Source organism: Morus notabilis, unplaced genomic scaffold, assembly GCF_000414095.1.
Source record: "Morus notabilis unplaced genomic scaffold, ASM41409v2 Scaffold1040, whole genome shotgun sequence".
NCBI lineage: Eukaryota > Viridiplantae > Streptophyta > Magnoliopsida > Rosales > Moraceae > Morus > Morus notabilis.
Genome location: NW_010367203.1, coordinates 96,106 through 108,863, shown reverse-complemented (window position 1 = coordinate 108,863; position 12,758 = coordinate 96,106). Strand labels below are relative to the sequence as shown.

At 37.4% G+C, this 12,758-nt stretch overlaps 1 protein-coding gene across 1 annotated transcript; it reads left to right on the top strand.

Moving 5' to 3' along the window:
* Positions 1 to 1,605: 1,605 nt before the first annotated feature.
* LOC21389081 (protein tesmin/TSO1-like CXC 2) lies at positions 1,606 to 12,646 on the top strand. Its single transcript, XM_024174740.1, has 11 exons — positions 1,606 to 1,724; positions 2,419 to 2,576; positions 2,655 to 3,186; positions 3,310 to 3,459; positions 9,445 to 10,049; positions 10,138 to 10,209; positions 10,293 to 10,476; positions 10,561 to 10,659; positions 10,758 to 10,824; positions 11,122 to 11,293; positions 11,403 to 12,646. Exons 1-11 carry the CDS (start codon positions 1,662 to 1,664, stop codon positions 12,121 to 12,123), a joined length of 2,823 nt encoding a protein of 940 aa, XP_024030508.1. The 5' UTR covers positions 1,606 to 1,661; the 3' UTR covers positions 12,124 to 12,646.
* Positions 12,647 to 12,758: the final 112 nt, after the last annotated feature.

Here is a 12,758-nt window from a genome sequence, read left to right as displayed (position 1 = left end):
TGATCTACAGTAAAAGTAATTATGTGTCACACGCTTTAAATTTTTAATGCAGACGTGTACAGATTTAACCGTTAAAAAACTAATCTAATTGTTAAAAATTAACAATTCAACCGATAAAATAAAATAATCATCTCCGTCATAAACGTTCCTTATTTTTTTCAATGTGTAGGTACCCCATGAATAGAATAGATGTGGTTCCCCTAGATTAATGCATAAATCATGTGCAATATCTTTTTGTATAATTGTTGTTTATGTTGTAATGTGCTTGTATTTTATTTGAATCGAATTGGTTTTGTAACATTAGAAACGTGTTATATGTGATGACTACCAGCAAGAAATTACTATCACTTAGAGACAATCTTTGACCGTCAATCATAATCTGCCAGATTATGTTCAATAATCTATCAGATTATACCACCAAGAAATTACTAGCACTTAGAGACAATCTTTGACCGTCGATCATAATTTGTCAGATTATGTTCAATAATCTGTCAGATTATGTTTTTTATTTTTAAGCAAAAAAGAACATGTTGCATCCAGCTCCGGTAATCTGTCAGATTATTTTTTTTTATATTTTCAATCAAAAAATGAGCTGTTGTCTCTAGCTCCGGCATTGGTCACCAGCGCTAGCCATAATCCGTCAAATTATGTTTCATTACTTACTATATGAGTTTTTTATTTTGACAAAATAAATGATAGGTCGTATCCGGCTCCGTTGTTCGTTCGCCAATCGTTGGCTATAATCTAGCATATTACGTTTCATATTCTGCCAGATTATTTTTTTATTTTCAACTAAAAAATGACAGGTTGTCTCTCTCTGACTCTAGCGTCGGTTGTTGGTCGCCAGCCATAATCTAGCAAATTATGTTTCATAATTTGTCAAAATATTTTTTTAATAAATTATATTTCATAATTTGTTAGGTTATATGGACATAGATTTGTTTATTTATTTATTTTTTGTTCTGAACGCATAAGAAAAAAAATTATTTCAATTAGAGTTGAAATGAAAAAATTATATGGCATTTTAAAAGTAAGTTTCTTATAGACATAATAGAATGAGAAAAGGGCAAAAAAAAAAAAAAAATGTAGCCATCCGTAACCAGATATCCAACTGCACAGATTCCCATTTTATTTCACCAGCTTATAACGCATGGTGGTTTCAATTCGACAAAATAGATTGGGCGGACCAAAGACTCAGTCTATATATATTTACTAATCATCTGTAAGATAGCTTAAACATTATCACATTAAGATTGAATAAAAAAACATGCATTTTTTTGCCCTTTCCCCTTAGCAAAATCTGTGCCCATTTGATCAGAAAAAAAAAAAAAAAAATCTGTGCCCATTTGTAATTTTGTACGTCAAGGTAAATGACGTCATGAAACAAAAAATCATTTAGGTGGAGTTGGGTCGGGTCCCGAGTCCAATAAACGTTAAGGCCCGGCCCAAATTTAACAAGAAGGGCAGTAGTGTAGACTGTCTAGTATTCCCGCTCGGTTTTTAAATGCCGCCCTTTTTTATATCTACTTTTTCGTCTCTCTTTTCAGTCAGACAAAATATAAATAAAATAAAAGAAAAAAATTAAGTGGCATTTTTTCTCGTCAAGTAGTTGAAGATGCAGAGAGAGACTTGTACTATATTTGGGATTAGGGATTCAGGCAATGGATTCACCTGAAACTGCTAAAATCACCTCCTCCCATGGCTTAGATTCTCCACCCGTTCAAGTAATTAAATTTATCTTGATTTTTTTTTTTTTTGTGGATTATGTGTATTATGTGCATTTTCTTCGGAAAAGAGGACAATCTAAGTTGGAAATAAGTCCTCCTAAGTTGAATATTTTTCATTTGTAATTATATGTTTGGTGTTGTGGGATTTAATGTTGGTTTGGCAGGTTTTTTGTGGATTATGTGTATTATGTGCTAGGATGTTTATGCATTGCGCTTTTATCATGTAATTTATAGCTAATTTCGAGGAAGTAGTCCTTTTGTGAAGAGCTTCAGTTGTTTGCTTTTATTTGATTTTTTGTTTGGTTCTCTTAACAATTGAACAATTTGGCCTTTTTCTGAGCTTTATCGTTTTTTTTTTTTTTTTTTGTCATAAACATGTTTATCATATCTACTTTGCTAGTTCGCCTTTGCAAGTGATCTCAGCAATGACTCTACCATATGGATTAGCTGACCAGAATTTATACATTGAACTTCGATTCGTAAAGGCGGATCACAACTAGTGGATAATATTTTAAGTTTCACTCTCATTTCTAATGAACAAGGGAAATCAGCATTTTGGAGACCATTGTCTTTATTAGTCAGGAAAATGGCTTTTGCATTGTCGAGCTTGATACTGATGTTTATGAAATGGGTATCTTGTTCTCAATATGAAGAAACGGACCTCTTATTACATTAGTTAATTTAATTTCAGGACTCCCCTGTTTTCAATTTCATAAGCAACCTATCACCAATAAAGCTCGTGAAGAGTAGTGCACACGCGGTACAAGTGTTATCTGGACTTAGTTCTCCTCCTATTGTGTTCAAAACACCACGTACAAAACAACCCAGTGAGACAAATGTCTTGAAAAGGTTTGAATTTCAGATTGGTGTTTGTGATTTTTTGTGCCTTCCCAGTCTATATCATTTGAATTTACAATTTCTTCTTAGGTCCCAATCCCTGCAATTGTCTATTGCTGAAGCACCTCAAAATATCAACAGAGGCAAGGACGGTGTTGATGGCTCGGTTGATTCTGAGCAGTTCGTAACTGTATGTCAAAATGGATTGATTGCTGATACCCAGAAGGATTGTAATGTGGATGAGTTTTTCGAAACTCATCCTTCCAGCTCATCAGGATGTGTTGATGAATTCTTGGCTGACCCTGGAGGGGCAGATTGGGGGAATTCTGTTTATTCAGATACTCCAGGTTCGAAAAATCCTAATAATGCATCCAAATTCTCCCAAGGTTGTTCGAAGGAAACTATGCTAGAGCTTGATGACAGAAATGGTGTTGGGAGGGATGTGGGAACGGGGCAAGCTGAAACAGACATCCATGGAGAGCCAAAAGTTGATGCTAAATCAGTTGGAATCGTAGAGAAGGAAAGGGATGGCGAGTGGTCATCTTATGAGTGTCTAAATATCAAGACCAATTTGCACGTAGGCCCTGTAGAAGATTGTCAAAATTCACCAGCTCAGGTTCAGGTAACCATACTCTCTTTCCTTATTCAAATGGGAAAATTTTGGAATTGAACCACTCGATTTAGTGTGCAAAATGCATCTCTACACTCTCCATTTCTGTGTAAGTAAAATGTCCTTAAGTTGCAGGGTATAGAACGTGGGCATCAGAATGATTTTGAGGGTACTTCCCAACCTTCAGCAGAACCATTTCATGTTCAGATATGCGAAGATCATCGTGAGCATGTTGGCGAGTACTCAGATGGATTGGGTGAAAACATTATGCTTCATGGTCACCAGGTAAAAATAATTATAAATGAATTCTATCCACCTAGTCTTGTTTATGTATTCATTGTTTATGTGTTTCTAATTTTATTCTAGCTACTTATAATTCAATTATGCGGATATCTAAAATATTTGGAAATCGTTTTCCCATAGTGGAGAAAGGAAACTGGGGGCTCAATGAATATTCATATAGTGGTGATGTGGTGTAATAAGATTAGTCCAAATTCCTTTATTAAAAAAATAAAAGAAGAAGTTCACTTGGTGTTTGTGTATCTATGTTTTAGGTTTCAACAGTCTTTGATCCTAGTAGTAGAAAATTAATTGCAAATGTGCAAGTTAAGCTTCAGGTGTCGAGCTTTAACAGTAAATATTGGAATGATAAGTACACAGGAAGCTTGGAAGGGTTTTGTAAATTTTATTAATTTATTTGATACATCCCAAGTTCTCTGATAAGTGCTTTTGCATGTATAGGGAGGAGAGATAAATATTGTGTTTGCACACACATACTCTGTGGGTACTAACTAGGGGTGGACTTCTGAAGGTATTTTAGGAGAGAATTGAGCACTTTTATTTCTCTTCTAATTCTTAATAAACCGGCCTCCTTATATAGATGAGCCAGAGAATAGCAAAATAAAGAAAGTAAAACAAATAAATAAACAAATCAAAATAAACGGAAACTGCCTAATATTCGAATCCCTTGACTTTAGCTATCAATCCTCATCATTCCTCTATATTTGGACAGAATTAGGACAGCTATACATTCCTAATTTACCGACACCCCCTCTCAAGTTGGTGCATAGATGTTTATCATGCCCAACTTGCTTACAAAGAACTCAAAATTTTGTCTAAGTAGACTTTTGGTGAAGACATCGGCAATTTGCTGAGTTGGGCAGGAAAGGTATGTAGATAACTCCATTTTCCAGTTTCTCCTTAATAAAGTGTCTATCAATCTCCACGTGCTTCGTTCGATCATGCTGTACTGGATTATTCGCAATACTAATTGCTGTCTTATTATCACAAAATAGCTTCATTGGTAGCTCCACCGGTTGGTTCAGTTCTTCTAGGATTCTCTTTAGCCAAAGAATCTCACAAATTCCTAGGGCCATCCCCCTATATTCGGCTTCAGCACTACTCCTAGCCAAAACACTTTGCTTCTTACTCCTCCATGTCACTAAGGTTCCCCATAGAAAAGTACAATAACCTGAGGTAGATCTCCTGTTCGTCACAGATCCTGCCCAGTCTGCATCAGTGTAGACTTCAATCTTTCGTTGATCACTTTTCTTAAACAGTAATCCTTTTCCTGGAGTCCCCTTCAAGTATCTTAGAATTCTATAGACTGCTTCCAAGTGTTCTTCATAGGGAGAATGCATGAATTGATTCACCATACTGACTGCAAAAGAAATATTTGGTCGAGTATGAGACAGATAAATTAACTTCCCTACCAAACGTTGGTATCGACCGGTGTCTACAGGAACTCCTTCTTTAACTTCTCCAAGCTTCGAGTTAAACGCCATAGGAGTATCTGATGGTTTACACCCACTCATTCTTGTTTCTTCCAATAGGTCTAGGATATACTTCCGTTGGGAAACTACTATACCTTTCTTAGACCTAGCAATTTCCAGTCCAAGGAAGTATCTAAGAGGTCTTAGATCCTTCGTCTCAAATTCGGTGGCAAGGCTCTTTTTTAGTTTACAGATTTCCTCGAGGTCATCACCAGTGAGAATAATGTCATCTACATAGACAATTAAAACTGCAATTCTACCTTTAGCAGAGACCTTCACGAACATGGTATGATCAGCTTGCCCCTATAAGAACCCTTGAGTTTTTACAAACCTCGTAAATCTATCGAACCATGCCTTTGGGGACCGTTTGAGTCCATATAGTGACCTCCTCAACCTGCAACATTTCTTCCCAAAGCTCTCAACAAAACCCGGGGGGAGCTTCCATGTAGACTTCCTCTTCTAGATCTCTATTTAGGAAAGCATTCTTGATAACCAGTTGATGTAGAGACCAGTCTAGGTTAACTGCAATTGAAAGCAACACTCTCACAGTATTTAGTTTGGCAATTGGTGAAAAAGTTTCAGAATAGTCGATGCCATAAGTCTGTGTAAACCCCATGGCGACCAATCGTGCCTTGTATCTTTCAAGTGACCCATCAGAATTGTACTTCACAGTAAACACCCACTTACATCCAACTAGTGTCTTTCTTTCTGGAAGGTCCACTTTCTCCCATGTCCTATTTTTCTCAAGAGCTCTCATCTCCTCAAGGACCGCCTCCCTCCATTCAGGAACACCTAGAGCCTCCTGTATATTCTTAGGAACAACAACACAAGACACTTTGGAAGTAAAAGCACGGAATGATGGAGACAGACTCTGATAGGACATATAATTATACAACGGGTATTTGGTACACGTTCTAGTTCCCTTCCTAATAGCAATAGGAAATCTAGATTTTCATCAGACTCTGATATGATAGCTGGTTCAGAAGACTCAGACTCAAAAGGACTTGACTCAGACTGAGAATTACCTGATTGACCTTCAATCTCAGGATTTGCCCTTGGGTTAGTTTCTTGATTATGCTGTAAGTTGTTGGTCTTTTTCTGTCGTTCCGGATACTTCCTTGAATAGACCATCCCTTTATAACGGTTACCACCTTGCCTTGCACACATCTCAATCCCTTCTTGGGTTTGATTTTCTGAAGGCACAAAAGAACAATCCCTGTTTCCATTATTTGAGACATCACACGTTTTTGAGATAGAATCATAAAGTGTATCTTTACCATTCTCAGGTTCATTGTTATGAGCATTAGCATTAGATAAAAAATCATCTAATAACCAACCAAAGGTGGAATCCGAATCTTCCCTAGATGATCCCCTTGAAGATGAGGCATGTTGAAAAATGGTTTATCTTCAAAGAAGGTTACATCCATAGAAATGAAAAATTTTTGGGATATGGGATCAAAACACTTGTATCCTTTATGAGTTGAAGGGTAACCAACAAAGGCACATTTTTTTGCTCTAGGATCAAGTTTTCCGCAATTATTATCATGGACATGGACGAATGCTGTGCACCCAAACACTCTAAGTGGGAGATCATAGGATAGCCGAGAGGAAGGAAAGCACGTCTTAAAGTAATTCAAAGGGGTTTCAAACTTTAAAACTTTTGAAGGCATCCGATTGATCAGATATGTAGTTGTAAGAATAGCCTCACCCCATAAGTATTTAGGAACCTTTGTGGAAAACATTAAAGACCGTGCAATCTCTAAAAGATGTTTATTTTTCCTCTCTACTACCCTATTTTGTTGGGGAGTATTATTGCATGAACTTTGGTGGACAATACCTTTCTCAACAAAAAAACCTCCTAAGATCTAGTTGAAATACTCTTTACCATTGTCACTTCTAAAAATCTTAATTTGGGTTTGAAATTGGGTTTGAATCATTTTGTAAAAAGATTTGAACACATTTTCAGCATCGGATTTTTCGTTAAGAAGAAATACCCATGTAACCCGAGTATGATCATCAATGAAGGTTATGAACCACCTTTTTTCCAGTTTTCGTTCTAATTCTTGAAGGCCCCCACACATCACTATGAATCATAGTGAATGGTTCTGTGGCCTTATAAGGTTGTGCTGGAAAGGATACTCTGCGATGTTTGGCAATTTCACAAATTTCACACTGAAAAAAAGATGAATTTTTATTCATAAAAAGTTTAGGAAACAGATGTCTCATATAATAGAAACTTGGATGTCCTAATCTAAAATGCCATAACAGAATTTCATTCTCTCTAAGAATTGAAATAGAATTGAGACAAGTCTTCTGGGACTGCCTGTTCAAGTCATATCCATCTTCGAAGAAATAGAGACCTCCAACTTGCCTAGCATTGCCAATTATCTTCCCCGTAGTCAAATCCTGAAATTTACATCCAAATGAAGAAAAATTAGCAAGACAGTTTTGATCCATTGTTAGTTTACTGACTAACAGGTTACAAGATAACTTGGGAACATGAAGAACATTATGGAGTGTGAAACAGGGAGAAATCACAATTGATCCTTTCCTGGCTACGGCAGAGAAAGAACCATCTGCGATTTTTACTTTTTGATTTCCTGCACACGGACTGTACGATGAGAACATTTTAGAGAAACCGGTTATATGATCTGTTGCACCAGAGTCAATTATCCACAAATCATTTGAATTGATACTAAAACAAGACGCGACTAGAAGACTACCTTTCTGAACCAGAGAACAAGAAGGATTGGAATTAAGGACACTTTGGGATTGAAGAAGTTTACAGATTTGCTCTAACTGTTCCTTTGTGAATGGCTGCGTTCCAGAGGTAGTTTCAAGCCCTGATTCGGCTGTATTGGCATGGAAACCATGCTCATCTCCCGGTGGTTTCTTCTTCCATTTGTTCGGCTTTCCATGAATTTTCCAACACGTCTCTCGAGTGTGCCATGGCCGCTTACAGTGATCACACCAAGGCCTTGTTTTGCCATTCTTCTTGTCTCCATCAGCCTCAACTTCTCGGGACAGGAGTGCTGATTTTTCTTCCTCTGGTTTGGGTTTCCCAATCATCACCTTCCGCCTCATCTCTTCTCTCCTTACTTCAGAGAAAACTGCACGGATAGAGGGCAGTGGTTTTCTTCCCAATATTCGGCCTCTAACTTCGTCAAGTTCTTGATTCAAACCTGCCAAGAAAACATAAACACGATCGTTTTCTTTCCTTTTTTTGTGTCGGATACTGTCATCAGGACACTCCCAATCATCTTCATAGCAAAGATCCAATTCCTGCCACAAGGATACAAGTTCATTATAAAACATAGTAACATTCCGGTCTCCTTGTTTGGCTTTCCACAATTTTGTTTTCAGTTCAAAAATTTGAGAAGAATTTTCGATGTCGGAATACATCTCACGAACTGCATCCCACACATCTTTGGCTGTCGGCAGAAACATGTGTGGTTTTCCAATGGCTGGCTCCATTGAATTGATTAACCACTCAGTGACTAGAGAGTTTTCTGACCTCCATGACGCCATCTTCGGATCTCCTGCAGCCGGCTTGTTTCTCCAGTCAAATGGCCAAGCTTCCCTCTGCCGCCAAGCTTCCCTCTGCCATCAATCGCCAATTTCACGGATTGAGCCCATTCCAGATAGTTTTGACCATTCAGCCTATGGTTTGTTAGTTGGAAAGGTATATTCGAACCCAGAAAATTTTCACCACTGCTGGTTGTTCCTCCGCTGCTGGCTGTAACTCCTCCACCGGGCACCGGAACTGTGTTCTATGACTGTGCATCTTCAGCCGCAGCACCACTTGAACCAGTCATCGCCCGCTTGTAATTCATCTAGGGCAGAATAATTTTTAGAGCTGTGGCTTTGATACCATGAAGGTATTTTAGGAGAGAATTGAGCACTTTTATTTCTCTTCTAATTCTTACATAAACCGGCCTCCTTATATATAGATGAGCCAGAGAATAGCAAAATAAGGAAAGTACAACAAATAAGTAAACAAATCAAAATAAACGGAAACTGCCTAATATTCTAATCCCTTGACTTTAGCTATCAATCCTCATCATTCCTCTATATTTGGACAGAATTAGGATAACTATACATTCCTAATTTACCGACAACTTCTTTCAACAAAAATATATAAATAAATAAATAAAAATAAAAAATAGGGGTGGATTTCTTGATATCCATCCCACATTATTGCATGCCCTACAAAGATATTTCAAGATTTAGTGAGACATTAGGTGGTGAAGGTCAACGTAGTTTTTTAATCTTATTTTTCTTCAACGCCTGGTTTTCTTGTAAGATACCCGAGGCAAATGATACTGAAATGTGCTAATGTTCCTCTCTACTTGCTGTGTTTGCTTGAGGTATTCCTTCATTTTAACGCTAGCATGGAATTCCTCTTCTTTGGTTGTTTTACCTAGAGTTTGATTATGATAGAGCAAGTGTGGGGCTGGTGCCTTTATTAAATTGCAAGAATGTTGCTTGTTGACGATAGGGCATTGAAAACCAACGTGGCATGCTTAGACGTTGTCTGCAGTTTGAAGAAGCTCCTCCGCGTACTACTGGATACAGTGACAGTCCTCTGAATCTTGCAAATACTGTTAAGAGTTTAAAACTATCCACCTCTGGTCATGTGGAATTAAAAGAAACTAGTGAGAGACTCATGGTTAACTCGCTCCAATCCGCTGCTCCCTCACTGCATCCTCGATCTTCTGAAAAATTTCCAATGGTTTCTAAGCCATTAGGTATTGGCTTGCATCTAAACAGCATTATTAATGTTGCATGCACTGCAACTGCAGGCGAAAAGTCCACAGATCATCACATATGCGTACGAGTAATGAAGTCAGGCACGGCGAGCAATAATTTGGTGGGGAACACAAAGAGTTGCCCAATGAAATTACGTGCAGTTGAGAAAGATTCAGCTAGTGATGAAGAGATAATATCCGTAACTAAAGCTTCAATTGTTCCAAGTTCTGTCACTAATGAGTTTCATCATACTGCGGAAGATCATGATGCTGCTCCAGATGAGAATGGGAAATCCAACTCTCACAATGCTGACAATTTTGAGGAACATGACCAGCCAAGCCCCAGAAAGAAAAGGTTAATTGCCATATTCATAATCCATAGTGTTTGATTTTCTTCATTTGGTATCCCTTTTTTCTGACCGCTGGTTTGGTTATGTTCTCAGGAAGAAAACAAGCACCGGTGGTGGTGATGGGTGCAACCGTTGCAATTGTAAGAAAACCAAATGCTTGAAACTGTACGTAGATCTTTGCCTCTTCTAATTCACATTTTTATATTTGTTTTGTTGCTTCATACATTATTTATTTTTTTCGTTGGCAGTTATTGTGATTGTTTTGCTGCTGGAATCTACTGCTCGGATCCTTGTTCTTGTCAAGGATGCTTTAACAGACCTGAATATGAAAAGACTGTTATCGAGACAAGAGAACAGATTGAATCACGTAATCCCCTCGCATTTGCTCCTAAGATTGTACAACGCATCCCTGAGCTTCCACCAAATCATGGGGTACTCACTACTGTGCCTTTTCAGCTTGGTGTTATTAGCATTCTTTTTTGTCAGCTATCAGATGATGGTATTTGTTTTAAACAGGAAGATGGATATCGGTCAACACCATCCTCGGCAAGACATAAGAAGGGTTGTAATTGCAAAAAGTCAATGTGCCTAAAAAAATATTGTGAATGCTATCAGGTCAGAATTTAGTTGCTACATTATCTATTTCCTATTACCTTGTTTTTTCCTTTTTTTTTTTTAATGTTTTAAGATCATCCTAATTGCTTTTGTTGAAGGCAAATGTTGGGTGCTCCAGTGGGTGTCGTTGTGAGGGATGTAAAAATGTTTATGGCAGAAAGGAAGGTAGTAGTCTAAGCTATATGTTCGTCTCCCTCTCCCTATTACATGTAAAAAATTTTGTTGCTTCACCCTATTAGTTCATATACGAGTAAATATTTTTCTTATTTTCCATGTAGTTTTCTTCTTTAGAAAGCTTTTGTTTTCATTAAATCTAAGTTGACTATGTAACTAATTAAAAAAAAAAAAATGCATTTTACATTAAATCTAAGTTGACTACTTAACTAATTAGAGAAAATGTATGGATGCCTAAAAAATCAGTGAACAATGTCACTTTAAAAGAGATTGTTGCTGTCATTGCAGAATATGCTGCAATGGAGCATGGGGTAACAAGAGAAATGGTGGGCAACAGAAAATTGGAAAGCACATTTGATAAGGAGTTGGAGATCGTAGGAACCAAAAGAGATCTTTTATGTACTGAATCAATTAACCCGCACAACCTAACACCATTGACACCATCATTCCAGTACTCAGAGTAAGATTATTTTTATTAGACGCTCAGCCTGAATATGAATATTGTTTATAGTGTTGTAAATACTAAATTATGTAATCATTAATTTTCTATTCCTTTATTCTCTTCATAGCCATGGAAAGGATGCACCAAAATCCCGGTTTATTTCTAGAAGGTACCTTCCGTCACCTGATTCTGCCATTTTATCATCTAATGAAAAAACAAAATCTCCTCCGAGAGATTTGGAGAAGAGTGACGTTCTTTTGGAAGTAAGTGAAGAATTACCAGATGAGGGTTCTTATGAATGGCAAGTGGATTATAACGTGGGAATAGCAGACTCATCTTCATCGAGAAATGATTCAGTCCCCAGTGTGCCACATCTCACTCAACACCCAGATACTTCAGTGCCAATGGCTTCTGCAACTTCATTTAGAAGGGACTACAGAAATCTTTCACAAAACCAACTCTGCCCTGGAAGTGCCCGTCTCTTGTCAAATTCCATGCGTAGGCACGGTTCACCGCTTGCTCCAATGACTAGGTTGTGTGAGGCAACAAAGTCTCGACAAGGGCTTGATTCTGGCAGTGTGCAACTTGTTGACATTTTGGAAGATGAAACGCCTGTAAAAGTAAGTTCTCCAAATAAGAAGCGGGTTTCTCCACCTCACAGCCACATTTTCGAGCTCGGTTCAGGCTCTTCAGGGAAACTGAAAAGTGGGCGCAAGTTTATATTAAAGTCCGTGCCTTCCTTTCCTCCTCTTACTCCTTGCATTGATTCCAAAGGAAGTACTTCTGAGAACACACACAAGCTTCAAGGTGATAGTGTCAAAAGCCAAAATGTTACCGTCAATCCTTGATTCTGATGTGAGTTCCTTGTCATTTTTCAAACCTCTGTTTATCATTTGTATTATTCATAATGATAACTCTTAACAGACAATTGTCTGGTTTCAGCATCCTTTTCACTGAGGGACTTTCACTTTCAGCAACCATTATCGTGTACATTAAATAAAACTTGTTACAGCTATGGACGTCTTTGAGGATCTTCTAATACTCATGTGTATGTGTATGCCACCAACCTACACGTGTGTATGAAGATAAAATTCCATAAACATGTTGACAATTTGTTATTTCTGTTAAATAGGTCTCGAGGGGCCACACGTGCGAAAATCATCTCAGAAAATTGGAAAAGCTACAATGTTCCTGCATCTTTTCTAGTCACATTCTAGTTTATAGTTCCTAGTTTTATTGTTGGTTTTTCTTATTGAAAAATTTCAATTAAATTGAATGTCAGATTTCCCTATCCCTAGTTGCGAGGACAACTAATATTGCCTCAACTTACTCGGCAGAAAATAAGAAATTTTGATATATCTAAATGCATATTTGGACCATGCTGATTATTAAATTTGCCTTCAATTTTGTTATTACACTCCATTATTTGAGTTTTTTTTTTTTTTTTTTTTTTTTTTTTTTTTTTTTTTCCTTTTTTTTTTTT

Bases quoted from the DNA above. Each gene is read 5' to 3' on its own strand.
- LOC21389081 (XM_024174740.1), top strand. From the start codon at position 1,662: ATGGATTCACCTGAAACTGCTAAAATCACCTCCTCCCATGGCTTAGAT. The intron at 1,725-2,418 runs GTAATTAAATTT...ATTTAATTTCAG, and splicing joins TAGATTCTCCACCCGTTCAA to GACTCCCCTGTTTTCAATTT. The intron at 10,477-10,560 runs GTACTCACTACT...TGTTTTAAACAG, and splicing joins AGCTTCCACCAAATCATGGG to GAAGATGGATATCGGTCAAC.